The following is a 12469-nucleotide window of genomic DNA, read 5'->3' as shown; positions in this document are numbered from 1 at the left end:
AAGACTCCTCGTCTGATATCCCTACTGTTGCCTGTTGGTATGATGCGATTTTTGAGCGTTGATGCAATTGAAGTGATATATATGTATATAGCCGATGGCTCTCTTAAAAACTCTTAATACATCAACACTCTGAGATAATAAAAAAATGAAACCTTAAGGGCTTCAAATAAGGGTAGACATCTAACTGACACTTGATATAGGTATGAAGTTGATGGTCGGGCTCTACCTGATAACTAAGTGGATTGTACTTGGGCTGTTGGTAAGGGTTTTGGGCCAGCCCGAGCCAGACTTTGTCGAGCCTTGGGTCAGCCTGGCCCAGCCCGATGCCTAACCTTAGTTTTGATGCTTTTTGTTTTCCCACCATAGGGCGCTTCAAGCCCTCATTCCTCTATCTGTCTCTTCTTCTCCCCTGTGACTCTTTCCCTCCCTTTCTGATGCAACCATGTGGGGAGATAACTTTATGACAGGTAGGTGGGTTTTTTGTTGAGTTGCTACATCCCCAAGCTCATGGTTTTCACCTTTTGATGATAGCAACTTTGTTGAGCTTGGCTTTACTAATAAATAAATCACCTTCTTTTAAACCCCAATGTACTACAACAATATGTTGAACCCGAAAACACCAATTAATTGATAGTGGATCATTAGGTCCACCCAAAATTTTGAGCTTCATGTGATTCTTTGTAAATGATTTTATGCGGGCCCATAAGACATAAGAAACATAGTCTTGATCTTTTCATGCAGAACATAAAGAACTGCAAGTATTCTTTTACTTTAAAATTTGTTTTGAGTTTTTCCGTTCTTGATACATAGGCTACTTGGTAAGTGCATATTTTAGGAAGCTAACTTCAACTAACATGTCACATGTCCCCAAGGAGGTTGGTGCAATGGTCGAGGCAAGGGCTGGTAGGCGGCCAGTTCTAGTTTTGAATCCTTGGAGCATCAACTCTCAATGCTGTAAAAAGGGAGCTACTGACATGCAAATTGAAGTATAGTAAGGGCGGCACCTTGAGGCAACGAAAGCAGAACTTGCACTCTAAGAAAATAAGGGGTTGGGTGAGAGCTTAGACTCTCCTCTGGCAATAAGATGAAAGATTTCTCCTCCTCACCCAACTAACATGTCACATACAAGAGGATTGCCTAATTATTCATTGAGCAAAGATAACGAAACACGCTGTTCATCTACTCAAAAAATTCTTAAACTGAACTCAAATAGCTAGCCTCCTTGATGGGCTCAATTGCTATGTAACCGTACTAACTGATTTGATATATTTAATTTAAACTTTTAGAAGCTTGGAATGGAAAAAAAACAAAAATCACCAGAAATTTTGTTGAAATTTTTGAATTTGAAACTGGGGTTCGGATTACAATCTATCACGTTGAAGTGAAGAACATTTAGTTGAATTAAAGTACATATAAATAAGCTCAGTTTTTTATGGCATAAAAATATGTGCTTAAGTTTTGATTTTCTCCCACTTAACTGCAGGTACACTTACACAGAGAACAAGAGAGGACAGGGGCCCTGTGTTAGATAGTGTGAGGATGGGGGTATTTTTGTTACTTTAAAAATGGCTATTCAGTAATTTTCCGAAAAAAACTTTCTGTTTTTTCTGTTTGCCCTTATATGTTTGAGAAGAAGAAAGGGGGAAAGGATGAAAGGTAGAAAAATATAACAGATGATGAAGAAGACGGGGAAATAAGGGAAGAAGTAGAAAAATAGAACAGAGACCAGAAGATGGGAAGGAGAAGATAAAGAAAGAATGAAGAAGAGGAAGACAAAGAAAAGAAAGAAGGGAAGGAGACTTCGAGATTGGTATGTCCATATGTTGAAACAGGATGCAAGCAACAAAAAGAAAAAGTAAGAAACCAGAAATCAGCATCAACGTCTCTTGCAGCATTGACCGGCAGTCGAGCTAATAAACCTGAAGGAAAGGAAGAAAAAACTTGCCATGTGGTACAGTTGTAGGAGAAGGCGAGCTAATAGGAGATAGAGTTTCCAACGCCTTATCGTTAGCAAATTTGATTTGCCGATCACGCCAACTTGTTTCCTTTTGTGCATCCCAATCAGCTCCACTCTTCTCGTAAACAGTTGTTTCATCCGTCGACCCACAAAGCATTGAACGCTGGTTAAATATCTTGGACAGTGGATGCTTTACATTATACCTTTTTTGCAGGCCCTGTTTGATAGAGCTTTGATTTGCTCATAATGTTTCGATGCAAAACCAATAGTCAATTTGATTCTCGTGTAGCAAACTCTTCTGTATTGCAAACAGTAGATGCAATGAGATGGGAACAGGCGTCGGAATCTTCGGGAATCCCTTTTTACTCGTGTAGAGACTGAGACTAGACCATGTAGGCCAATCGCAAGCAAAATTGATTTGGCCACTATGTGTTCCACTATCTACTGTTATTCCAAAAGGACCCCTGCAGTCCCCCTTGTTTCTTTTTTCTAACAGGAAGTATCAAATCGACATTCTCATACCAAACCTGCATCCATTAAAACTCAAGATTACCAATTGGTTATGCTGAACTTAAAAATCTATCAGGACCTCAAAATCACAGGATTATGAGCCTCCGCTGTTAGGTGGGTCGGGTTTTATGGGCATTATCTCAATGCACAAGCTGAAACAAGTAAACCCTTGTTGCAAAAGCTGAAACTACTAGCCAGGTGGATAAAGCTCTTGCAGATGCAAGACCCATAGTATCCTCTTCAATGAAGGAAAAAAAATTCTTCTTATCCCAATTTCAACGTTATAGCTGCTTCCATTAGTCATCTAGAAGATAACTTAGGCAACCCCATAATCATAAAAAGAAAAGCCCCTTGTGCTTCTTGGGCACAGGCTAAGACCAATGCCACAAAACTCAGTCTAAAGAGGTGGCGGTTTCTTCATATTGTGCTCCCATATTAAAACCTCAAGTAATATACCCACTAGTCCAACCCAGATAATATATATAAAGATACAAGGTAATCTGTTTTTTCTGCTATGACGTTGAATGAAAATAAAGAGGAACCTTATGAGCTGACACAGAACGTCGGGTAGCCTGCATGATCTGCTAATCAAAATTGCAATGGTTAATTACTTTCAACCAGTGACAATCATCGAACTATGATCCTCATGACAAACAAATACAGATATAAAGTAATGCAACAGAATGAGGAGGAAAAAATCAGAAAAACAATGAGCCCACGGATAACAGACGTGTTCCCTTCTCAAACTATGTCATTCATCCATGGTATCTTTTGGTGCCAAGCAGATCCTTGCAACTTACTGGTAGCAAAAAGATAAAAGAGTGTACCACCAGATGATATGGCTCTCAATGAGTTAATTCATCACTCTTGCAATCTGCCTTCCAAAGAAAATTGCTAGCAACATCTATTCCCGAAGCTATAAGCTTCTCTCCTACTGCCAACTCCAAGAACGACACACCCGTGGATGACCTGTGAAATGTACTCAGCTTCGCATTAAAAAACTTAGGGAAGAAATGAAGTTTGAAGCAGAGCGATATATCATGATGCATTCCAATACTATCTCAAGCTTTGAAAAAAGAAACTTCCTTTGCCACTTTTACATTATGTTTTTTACTCTTTTATCGTCCTTCAAAATTTTGCCTACATTGTTCTTTATGTTTTTGCAATAAAATTATATAAAAAGTTAATAATTCGCAATTGAGTTTAAAATGCATAAGACTTTGTTTAGCACAAATTGCATTGGAAAAAATTTTCATGAATGTCCTATGGTCAATGTTGTCGACAACATCATTTTCAAGATAAATGTTATTTTTAACATTTCTAAACATGAGAAGTTATGCATCATATTTCTCATGCCATTAGCAAGCACTGAGATTCTGAGAACTGTGGTTGCAAAGTGAATGGCCTAATCAAAGATAACTGGTAGACAAATTATATCTAATTGCATATGATACCATCTTAACATTCCAACAACAAATGGATCACACCAATCATTATGCTTCACAAACCATGCTGGGGAATAGGTCCTCCACTTGCATGTGCAGATCAGTATTTGGGCAGTATACATACACTGATAAAGGATTGCTGTGCTATACTGCTATTAGTAGAAAATGACCAAAAAAACCAAACTAAGAAAAACAAAGCAAAAGAGTACCTGATCTCTTACCTCTTCCAAACAAAACAGCAGCCACCACCGTCCAGACATTCTTCAACCTATTGCTTTAGCAATAAAACATCATGGGTCAGGCAGCGTAAACCTACAACTGGGGCCAAAAAAGAAAAAGAGTCAAAAGGTTTATCACAGACATCATCTTTAACCAAGAAAAGGCACACTCAAGGCCTCAACTTTAAATCATTGACCACTTACCTTACTAACTGAATTTCAAACTATAAATATTTTAAAATGAAATAATCACCTGTAACAGTTCAAAAGTGGATTGCTAGACGGCAACATGAGTCCCGACTGGCAAAAGCCAGAAATCTTTGAATCAGTTCAGAGTGTTGCTAGTGACAAAAACCCATCTCCGAACGAACATAAAATTATCCAAAAATTGATTTGCTGGAATATCAATAGGATAAGAGTGGCGCAACAAATAAAACAAGTTTTTTTTTTAAAAAAAAAGCTACAACTTCCCTCTCATGGAGCTATTTTATCATGTCAAAAGGCTGAACTGCATTGTTAGGTACTTAAATTCTTTCGGATACAAAATCAGCTACATCTTGCACCATCAAAACAAAAGAACAAATATGAAGAACTCAAGTAACCAAATGTGTTATTGTTTATCTAAGATTCACAGTATATAAATCATTAGCCAATTAATGTGATTTTGGGAGCAAATGTCATGGCAATAAAAGATGATTATTTTTGAACTACCATAAACAGAAAAATATAGTAAAGCATAAATATAGGCTTACCATATTGTTGAAGGAACGTAGAGAGGATTTCATCTTTTTTTTTTCAAAGCATATTAAGTTTGATGCACATATAATGTCAATTTTCAACCTAAGCTCCAAAGGCAACAAGCTTGAAAAATGAGCCATCACAAATCCCTCCAAGTCCTAAGTGAAATGCAATAGCTTGTTACCGAGACCAAGAAATTTCAATAATCACCAAATATGTACTGAATGAAATTACAAGTATCCAAGCAATACAGTTCTTGGTAGTCTCACCAATGGATACCAGGATCGTATGTGACCCATACAACAACATAACCAGAGAGAAAGAATAGAGGAAAGTCCACAATACAAGACGGACTTGAAAAAGATTTAGCAATCTAGACACTTTTGGAATGAGCATATATACAACCAACAACCCATATGTTCAATGGAACACCAAGACACCAGATACAGCAATGTCAAAAGTTCAAAACCCCCATATATCATGCTTAAACTGACACAGGACTCGGTGCAAAAGAAGTAAAAACTGCAGGACAGGCCATGTAACCAAGCCTCATTATTCATTTTGTGATGATACATACAGCCAGTAACAGCCCAAGCCTCATTTGTTCAATTTATCATGCATTCACCTGCCCAGTGCCTCACTTTTGGTCTCATGATAAAATCATCCTACTTGTATTGCCAAGTCAGACATGAAATTACCAAAGGTCATGTTGGTGGATACTCAGGTGGTCATATTGGTGGAAACTCAGGTGCTTCCTCCTCAGCACTAGAAATGGCTAAAGCCTCATCTAATATTACAGCAATACCCATATCAGAATTTCTCGTGTTTCCTTTCAACAAATTTGACCTGTCTCTGAAGACAGGTGTCCCTGTATGATTTTCAGATGCAGCATCCCATTTCCCAGTCTTTCCGAAAATGTGAACAGCACTGGAACTACCAGGCAAGCCCCTGATAAGCTTAGGCTGAACATTTTCCCGAACCGAATGTTCATTGGATAAAGCCTTCAAATTTCCATTGCCAACATACTTTCCTATCTGAGATGTTACTTCACCATCATGTGATTTACCACCACCAAGGCCCACCAAATCCTCATATGAAGGCATCCTCTGAACACAATCCAAGAAAAGAGTTTCTCCACTCCTTGATGAAGAAGCGCCATTCCGTAATTCCTGACTATTTTGATTGTCGAGCAAATGTTTTGACTCAAGGTTCTTATTGTTGCTACCCCCTGGAAATTCTGTGGGGCATCCATTTTTGGATTGAGTTGACTGCTCCTCTGTAGATTCAGGTAAGCAGTTTGGTGCACCAAAAAGCATCTCATTGTTTGCGTGACAATATTGAACCTTCAAGGGACATATATTTAAAATTCTATTGTGGAGTTCAGGAGGAACTTCATTTAATAATTCTCTTATAGCAAGATGATGCTTTCTCTGCAGCATCTCAATCTCATGTTGCTGCTCTGAGAATAGATTTACAAGCTTCTGGATAGCCAGGTTGAGATCTTCTGGCTCGCCTTCCCTTGGCAAAAGGATGGGCTTCTTCAAAGAGCCACCAACAGATCCGGCATCAACAGATATGTCAACATGCTCTATGGTATTGGTATCAACATCATTTCCAACCAAACGATCCTCAGAAGATTTTAACTGACTTTCCTGCTCAATATCAACTTTAAGCTCTCCATATGTTGCTTGCTCTGCTTCATTTTGTGATGATGGTGCAATGTCCTCAGTTTCTTTGCTTCCAGTGCTTGATGTATCAAAATCTTCATCAATAGGACTTAGGATAGTTGAATTCATAATTTCATCCATTTTGAAGTGATCAACAGTACCAACATTATTATCATCAACTTTTGGATGTGGACCCATATGAAAAGATACATCTGAATGAGTGGACTTCACTGGAGAACCCCCATTCAAGCCCTTTGGAGAATCAGACCAATACTGACGTCCTGAAGGAAGATGCTCCAAAACAAGCTCCCCAGGTTGACAATTAGATTCCCCCATTAATGGACATGGCTCCTCAACTGTGTCAGCCTCAAAATTTTGTGGAACAGTTTCCTGGTCCCCAGATGGAGCATCTTCAAAGGATTCTCCAGGCAACCAACCAGGAACATGAGCCTGTATTTCCTGATCAATCATCTCAGCAATTGTAGTAACATCTTGATCGGTAAGATCCAACTCAGTGACCATTTCACTAGCAACACTAATTGCAGTGTCAGCCTCAATATCGAAAGGAAAGTGAATGTTACGAACATGACCTGTGATTACCAAGAATTCGGTAATTGCTCTAATTGGCAGTTAGATGACATAATAGATAAACATTTTATGTAATTAAAACACTGTATTTAAAACAAAAGGCATAATGAATACCTCTAGAATCTGCAATTCGAAGCCTTAAAAAAATTGTGTTGACATCCTTTCTTTGTCCTTTCACAGTAAAGTCTCTGCCACCCTCACATTGTTCATCCTTAATGACTGACAAGTTTTTGTCTGATGCATGGACATTATCTTCTGAAAAGAGTGCTTCATCACCAGCTGTAGCCACAGAAGTACATTCTCCAGTTTCTAGCTTAGGTTTCTCACCTTGTTGGCTTGAACAGGTTTCCTTTGAATATGAAGGGTTCACTGTGCTTTCATTTTCTCCATCAGAGCGAAGAAACGGGTCCTTTAGCAGTTCACTGGCAGGCAATCTCTGTGAAACATCTGCTATACATTTTTCTATGAACTGTTTCACCCCAGGATCTTTAACCTTGTTCAATGATGCAGGTTTAATTCCCTACAGAAAAACCATTAGGTTACCAGAGTGACAAGTCAATGATGCAAGAAAGGAACTAAGATCAGCAACAGGTAAATATAAAGCTCATTGAAATTGTTTTAAGTGCTTACTGAAGTCACTTTCTTGTATATCTGAGCAGCATTTGTACACTCATTATATGGGTATTCAAATGTAACCAACTCCAACAAGCACATTCCAAATGCATAGATGTCAACAAGCTCATTATATTCTTCTTCATAAAGTTCTGGCGCCATGAATTCAGGAGTTCCTGTGAAAACAATTAAGATCTAAGGAGTTGTGTGAGAAATCTGAATTTGCAAAAATAGAAAAAGCTGGAGCTTCCACTTCATAGAAAAGCTAAAACTTAAAAGCCACCTAACAAAATGGAGTTGAGACATGAAAATTCAGAAGAAAATGGGCAATCATTGGCTTACCAATCACACTGTGAGCAGCATGAGCCTGACGAAGGATAGCAGCCAATCCAAGATCACCTATTTTGACTTCTCCTTGGTTTCCATTTACAAATATGTTATCACACTTCAAGTCCCGATGAATAACAGGTGGGTCGTGGCTGTGAAGATAAGTAAGTCCACTCAAGATTTGTCTTGACCAATTCTTCAATGCTCTCAAGTCTACATGCTTATGCTTCTTCCGATACCTAGAAATCAATAACAGACAATAGGACTGTGTTATAACCTTTAACAATGTATGCAGTTCATCATTCAAGGTCCCTGGATTAGGGACCATATTTTAAAACAAACAAAAAGTTTTGATAGGAAAAAGCAAGAAGTAGTTGGATTTCTCTTCTCATTCCTGGTCAGGATCACATTGCAATAAATATAACATATTTACTAACTAAAAGATTTCAATAAACATAACATGTTCATTGATCTGAACCAGGAACTTGGGTTAATCTTCTCATTCTTAATCAGGATCCAATAAAAATAAACATAACATATGTTAGTAAATATAACATATATGCAACAATATTTTACAAGTGGAGCAAGATGTGTTGCTTTTCATACATCTAACAATGACAATGTAATGGCTGAAATAGAACCGAAGAATATATGTGCAAAAAGTTGAGAAAATAGAGACTAATCAAAATTTACCAAAGTAATTCAACTTTGATGTGTCTGTTAATGAGCAGAACACATGCTTTTGTTGTACTATTTTCATCTTTTCTTATCAATTAATGACCACAATCTTTTGATCCATATATGAAGGAAGGAGTTGTTGGCACCACAAAGTACCTCTCGACCTCACATTTTTTAAAAAAAAATTGTTCCGTGTTTGAAAATGGATGGAATAAAACAGATATAGTGAAGCAAAGTTTTCACCCGGTTCAACATTTCATGTACCGTAGCAACAAATAACCTGCTATTTTGCACATGTGGACATAGATAAATGCACATATCAGTAAACAAATTTTTGCATATATGGGGTGTGTTCGATGCATTTTCTGAAGCTTAGCAGCTGTGTTACATGGACACTTTTATAAGGATGAGGTCTCATCGCCCAAAACTTTGACAATGGGATGGGCACTCCTGGACACTTGTTAATGGTTGCCTCCGGTTCCTTCATTTGATAGAAAATGAGGCGTTTATATCCAATAAGGAAAAGCGAAAGGAAGCGGTTGTGGTGCTACTCCTCTTTTTCCCCTTTTTGGATAGATAATAAATGGATGTAGTCTACTAAACAATATGCGTGTGTGCGTGTGTGTGTCTACCTTTCTAAGCTTTGTTGTCCGACACTCACGTAAAGTGTCTAATACCAACACTCGTGTCTGTGTCCAGGCAACATGGCATAGGCGTAACAAAGACGGGGTTGGCATCAACATTTCCCAAACAATGCCCAGAACAAAAACATAACCATCCGATATCAGATAAAAAATAGAGCTGTGTATTTATCTTATACACAAACGTGACCAAATGATAATGTCGTGGGGAGGAAAGAACACTCACTGCCTCAATGTGCCCGATGTGAAAACCTCAGTGATGAAGTTGATGGTATCCATCTTCGTATCGACCCATGACGCATAGAACTTGATGATGTTCTTGTGCTTCAGCGTCTTGAGCAAATGCACTTCTGAATAGAGGCGCTCAAGGTTGTCTGAGCTCCGCAGGACGTCCGTCACCTTAATCTGGTTCCACGCAACCTCAATTCCCTCCAATTCATCGAATGCTTTGTAACTAAAATACATATCCAATCAAGGAAATACGGAATGATCCATCTATAATCAACCAAAAGATCTCCTGATCGAGTGAAACGGAATTGAAAAGAAAACTACTTCAAAATTTGAAGAAAAGAAAAAGGCGGTGGGTAAAAGGATACACTGTCTTAAAGGCCCCCTTGCCCAACACTTCCTTGTACTGTAAAAGAAAACGAAAAAACTATAATAACTCAGACTGGACGTTCGGAATTCCACATTGGCAATTATCATAAAAATGCATTGAAAATACGCGAAATTCTGAATTCTAGCAGCAAATTCTGAATTCAGAACGATCACCAACCCAGTGATTCCACGAAGAGAAATAAGACACAGCTGAGAAACAACGCCACCAACCGAACCGAATGCCAATCTCATTGCACAAATTCAACACCATGGAAAGAGATAAACCTCGTTGCGTACCAATTGAAACGGTTCATCGCAGAGAAAAAACAGAGCATGAAATTGAAGGAAAAGAAAAAAAAGAAAGCAAAACTGACCCGTCCATACCGTCCCGAAGGATCAACCTCCACGAATCCGGAATCCGACTCGTCCGTCTCCTGTTCCGACGACGCATCCGTCGCCGTCGTCGATCCCGACATCATCTGGACGACCCCCCAACAAAACCCTACTCCCCAATTCCCCAAAATTCGGCCCCCAGAATCAAATACACCACCCAGTACACCAAAAGACAACCGAACCAAGGCCCGCAACTCAGGGAGAGAGAGGGAGACAGAGAAACAGAGACGCCGATAAGGAAATCTAAGAGAATACCAAAAAAGGGAAGAATCTGGAGAGAGAGAGAGCGCGATCCAGAAACCAAGCGTGCGGAAGAAGCGTGCGAAAAACTCCAGAGAGGAGGGTGCGGGAAGACAGGAAGAGCCCTTTTTTTTTTTTGTCTTCCTTTTTTTTCGTAATTACCGCCATAAGTTCATCAACCGTCCGAGACGAAGAATCGCAACAGTTTTCCTAACCCCTTCCACTATTTTAATTTAATTATAATTTTATAAAATAAAATAAAAAAGATTTTATTATCAAAAAATAAGAACATCCGAGTTGGCCTGCTCTAATTCCAGCGTGTTTCTCGTTACAAAGAAGATTACCATAATGCCCCTCTCCGCATGATGCTCTTTTTCACCAGTCGACATGTGATTCCGTTTTCTCACACCTGTGAAACCTGCCCATGTGTTTCGAGAAATGCATTTTTAAAGAATTCACAATTTCCGAGATTTTGTGTTCCCTTTTCATAAGGAATTGTTATATATGTCGAGAAAGACCGGAAGGTTTGATACAGGGAGGTTTAGGCATAGTGTGGGCAAATTGCCCACACGGACTCACAAAAGATGATTATTTTACATTGAAATTTGTAAAGTTGTTTTTTTAAGTTTACATACAAGTGCTCCTTAAAAATCTTAAATTATGTAATTAGTGCTTTTTTTTATTGAATTTTTTTGCTACGCCTCTGATTTGATATGAGGTGGGTTGTTGTTGGGTCGTAGGATTTTTACTTATATATATATATATATATTAGAAATTGAATGACCAAGTTATTATTTTGTGAATTTGTAGATATAAATCAATTGATAGAAGATAAATAGTATATGTCTAAAAAGTAATTTTATGACCTCTGTAAATTTTGAAAAATAAAATGATACATAATTCCTTAAATTTGGTTGGTGAAACGAATCTTACTTGACTTCAATTTGATAAATTGACTTTTTTTTTTTAATCTCATTTGACAAATGGAGGTAAAACAATAAAACCAAATGGCTGTGTGGTCTAATGGGGATAGGTAGCAAGCAGCAGCTCATATATTTTGAAAAGGTTAAAGGTTCGATTCTCGTGATCATCGTCACCACTTAGAGATCTCTAATGCATTATTCTTTTGAGCGACAAACTATAACAAATGCCCGAATAAATAGATTACCAATGGCCCAAAAACAAAACAAAAGAAAAATATTGTGGTTCAAATTTTTAAAAGAAGAAAAAGACGTTCAAAAAGTGGGCTGTCCTGAGTTGAAGCCACGCTTTACCTTCCGTCAAGTGAAACAGTCCAACAAGTAACAACTAAGCAATGCATTAAGCAACAAAAGGAGGCTTTTTAAGACGTGGAGTACACCACCACTTTATGTTTTACATAAAATCTCATAAAAACAAAACACTTTTGTTACTGTTTAGTTTACTAGATTTGGTGCCGCATCAAGAGATGAGTACTTGTTGTTCAATCGGAGCTTATGCTCGACTCGATTAGGCTCGACTCGGCTTGACCCATTTCAGTTCGACTAAATCGATTAAGTCTAGAGAACATAGGCTTACTAGAGTCGATTCAGTTCAAAGTGGCTCGGTTGGGTTTGAACTCGACTCATACCGAATTACCTCCAAATCGATGAAAAAAGATCATACTGGGAGGGAGAACTGATTCAGTTGGTGTTCTTTTACTAGTTCTTTTAATTAGTTAACCTTTGTTACTAACTATTAGCAGTTCTTTCCATTTGTTTGAAGGTTACCATCTTCATTTACATCAATTCCAACATTTCTTAGTAATTTTTTCTTCATTTTTTGAAAGTATTATGTTCTTTAAAATTTATTCAAAACTCAAACTTTTAATTTTTCATTG

The 12469-nt window shown here is 38.1% G+C and overlaps 1 protein-coding gene across 5 annotated transcripts; it reads right to left on the bottom strand.

The window, feature by feature from the left end:
• Positions 1-3052: 3052 nt before the first annotated feature.
• LOC116250170 (probable serine/threonine-protein kinase WNK3) lies at positions 3053-10776 on the bottom strand. Of its 5 annotated transcripts, none has more exons than XR_007572818.1 (8): positions 10353-10776; positions 9978-10015; positions 9608-9835; positions 8078-8301; positions 7754-7911; positions 7238-7643; positions 4134-7125; positions 3053-3436 (listed from the first exon to the last, which is right to left on the bottom strand). XR_007572818.1 is itself a non-coding variant. In XM_031623640.2 (8 exons), exons 1-8 carry the CDS (start codon positions 10455-10457, stop codon positions 5597-5599), a joined length of 2616 nt encoding a protein of 871 aa, XP_031479500.1. In that variant the 5' UTR covers positions 10458-10776; the 3' UTR covers positions 3053-5596. The 5 variants fall into 5 exon arrangements, 4 of the variants coding, with proteins under 4 accessions (XP_031479500.1, XP_031479498.1, XP_031479501.1 ...); XM_031623640.2 differs by having other exon boundaries at positions 3053-7125; positions 7238-7378; positions 7451-7643; XM_031623638.2 differs by having other exon boundaries at positions 3053-7125.
• Between the last annotated feature and the right edge of the window lie 1693 nt (positions 10777-12469).

Source organism: Nymphaea colorata, chromosome 3 (genome assembly GCF_008831285.2).
Source record: "Nymphaea colorata isolate Beijing-Zhang1983 chromosome 3, ASM883128v2, whole genome shotgun sequence".
Taxonomy (NCBI): domain Eukaryota; kingdom Viridiplantae; phylum Streptophyta; class Magnoliopsida; order Nymphaeales; family Nymphaeaceae; genus Nymphaea; species Nymphaea colorata.
The sequence above is the reverse complement of the archived record's forward strand: the minus strand, read 5'-3'. Positions and strand labels throughout refer to the sequence as shown.

Bases quoted from the DNA above. Each gene is read 5' to 3' on its own strand.
- LOC116250170 (XM_031623638.2), bottom strand. From the start codon at position 10,457: ATGATGTCGGGATCGACGACGGCGACGGATGCGTCGTCGGAACAGGAG. The intron at 7,912-8,077 runs GTAAGCCAATGA...TTGTTTTCACAG, and splicing joins TGCTGCTCACAGTGTGATTG to GAACTCCTGAATTCATGGCG. The intron at 7,126-7,237 runs GTATTCATTATG...TGGTAATCACAG, and splicing joins TCGAATTGCAGATTCTAGAG to GTCATGTTCGTAACATTCAC.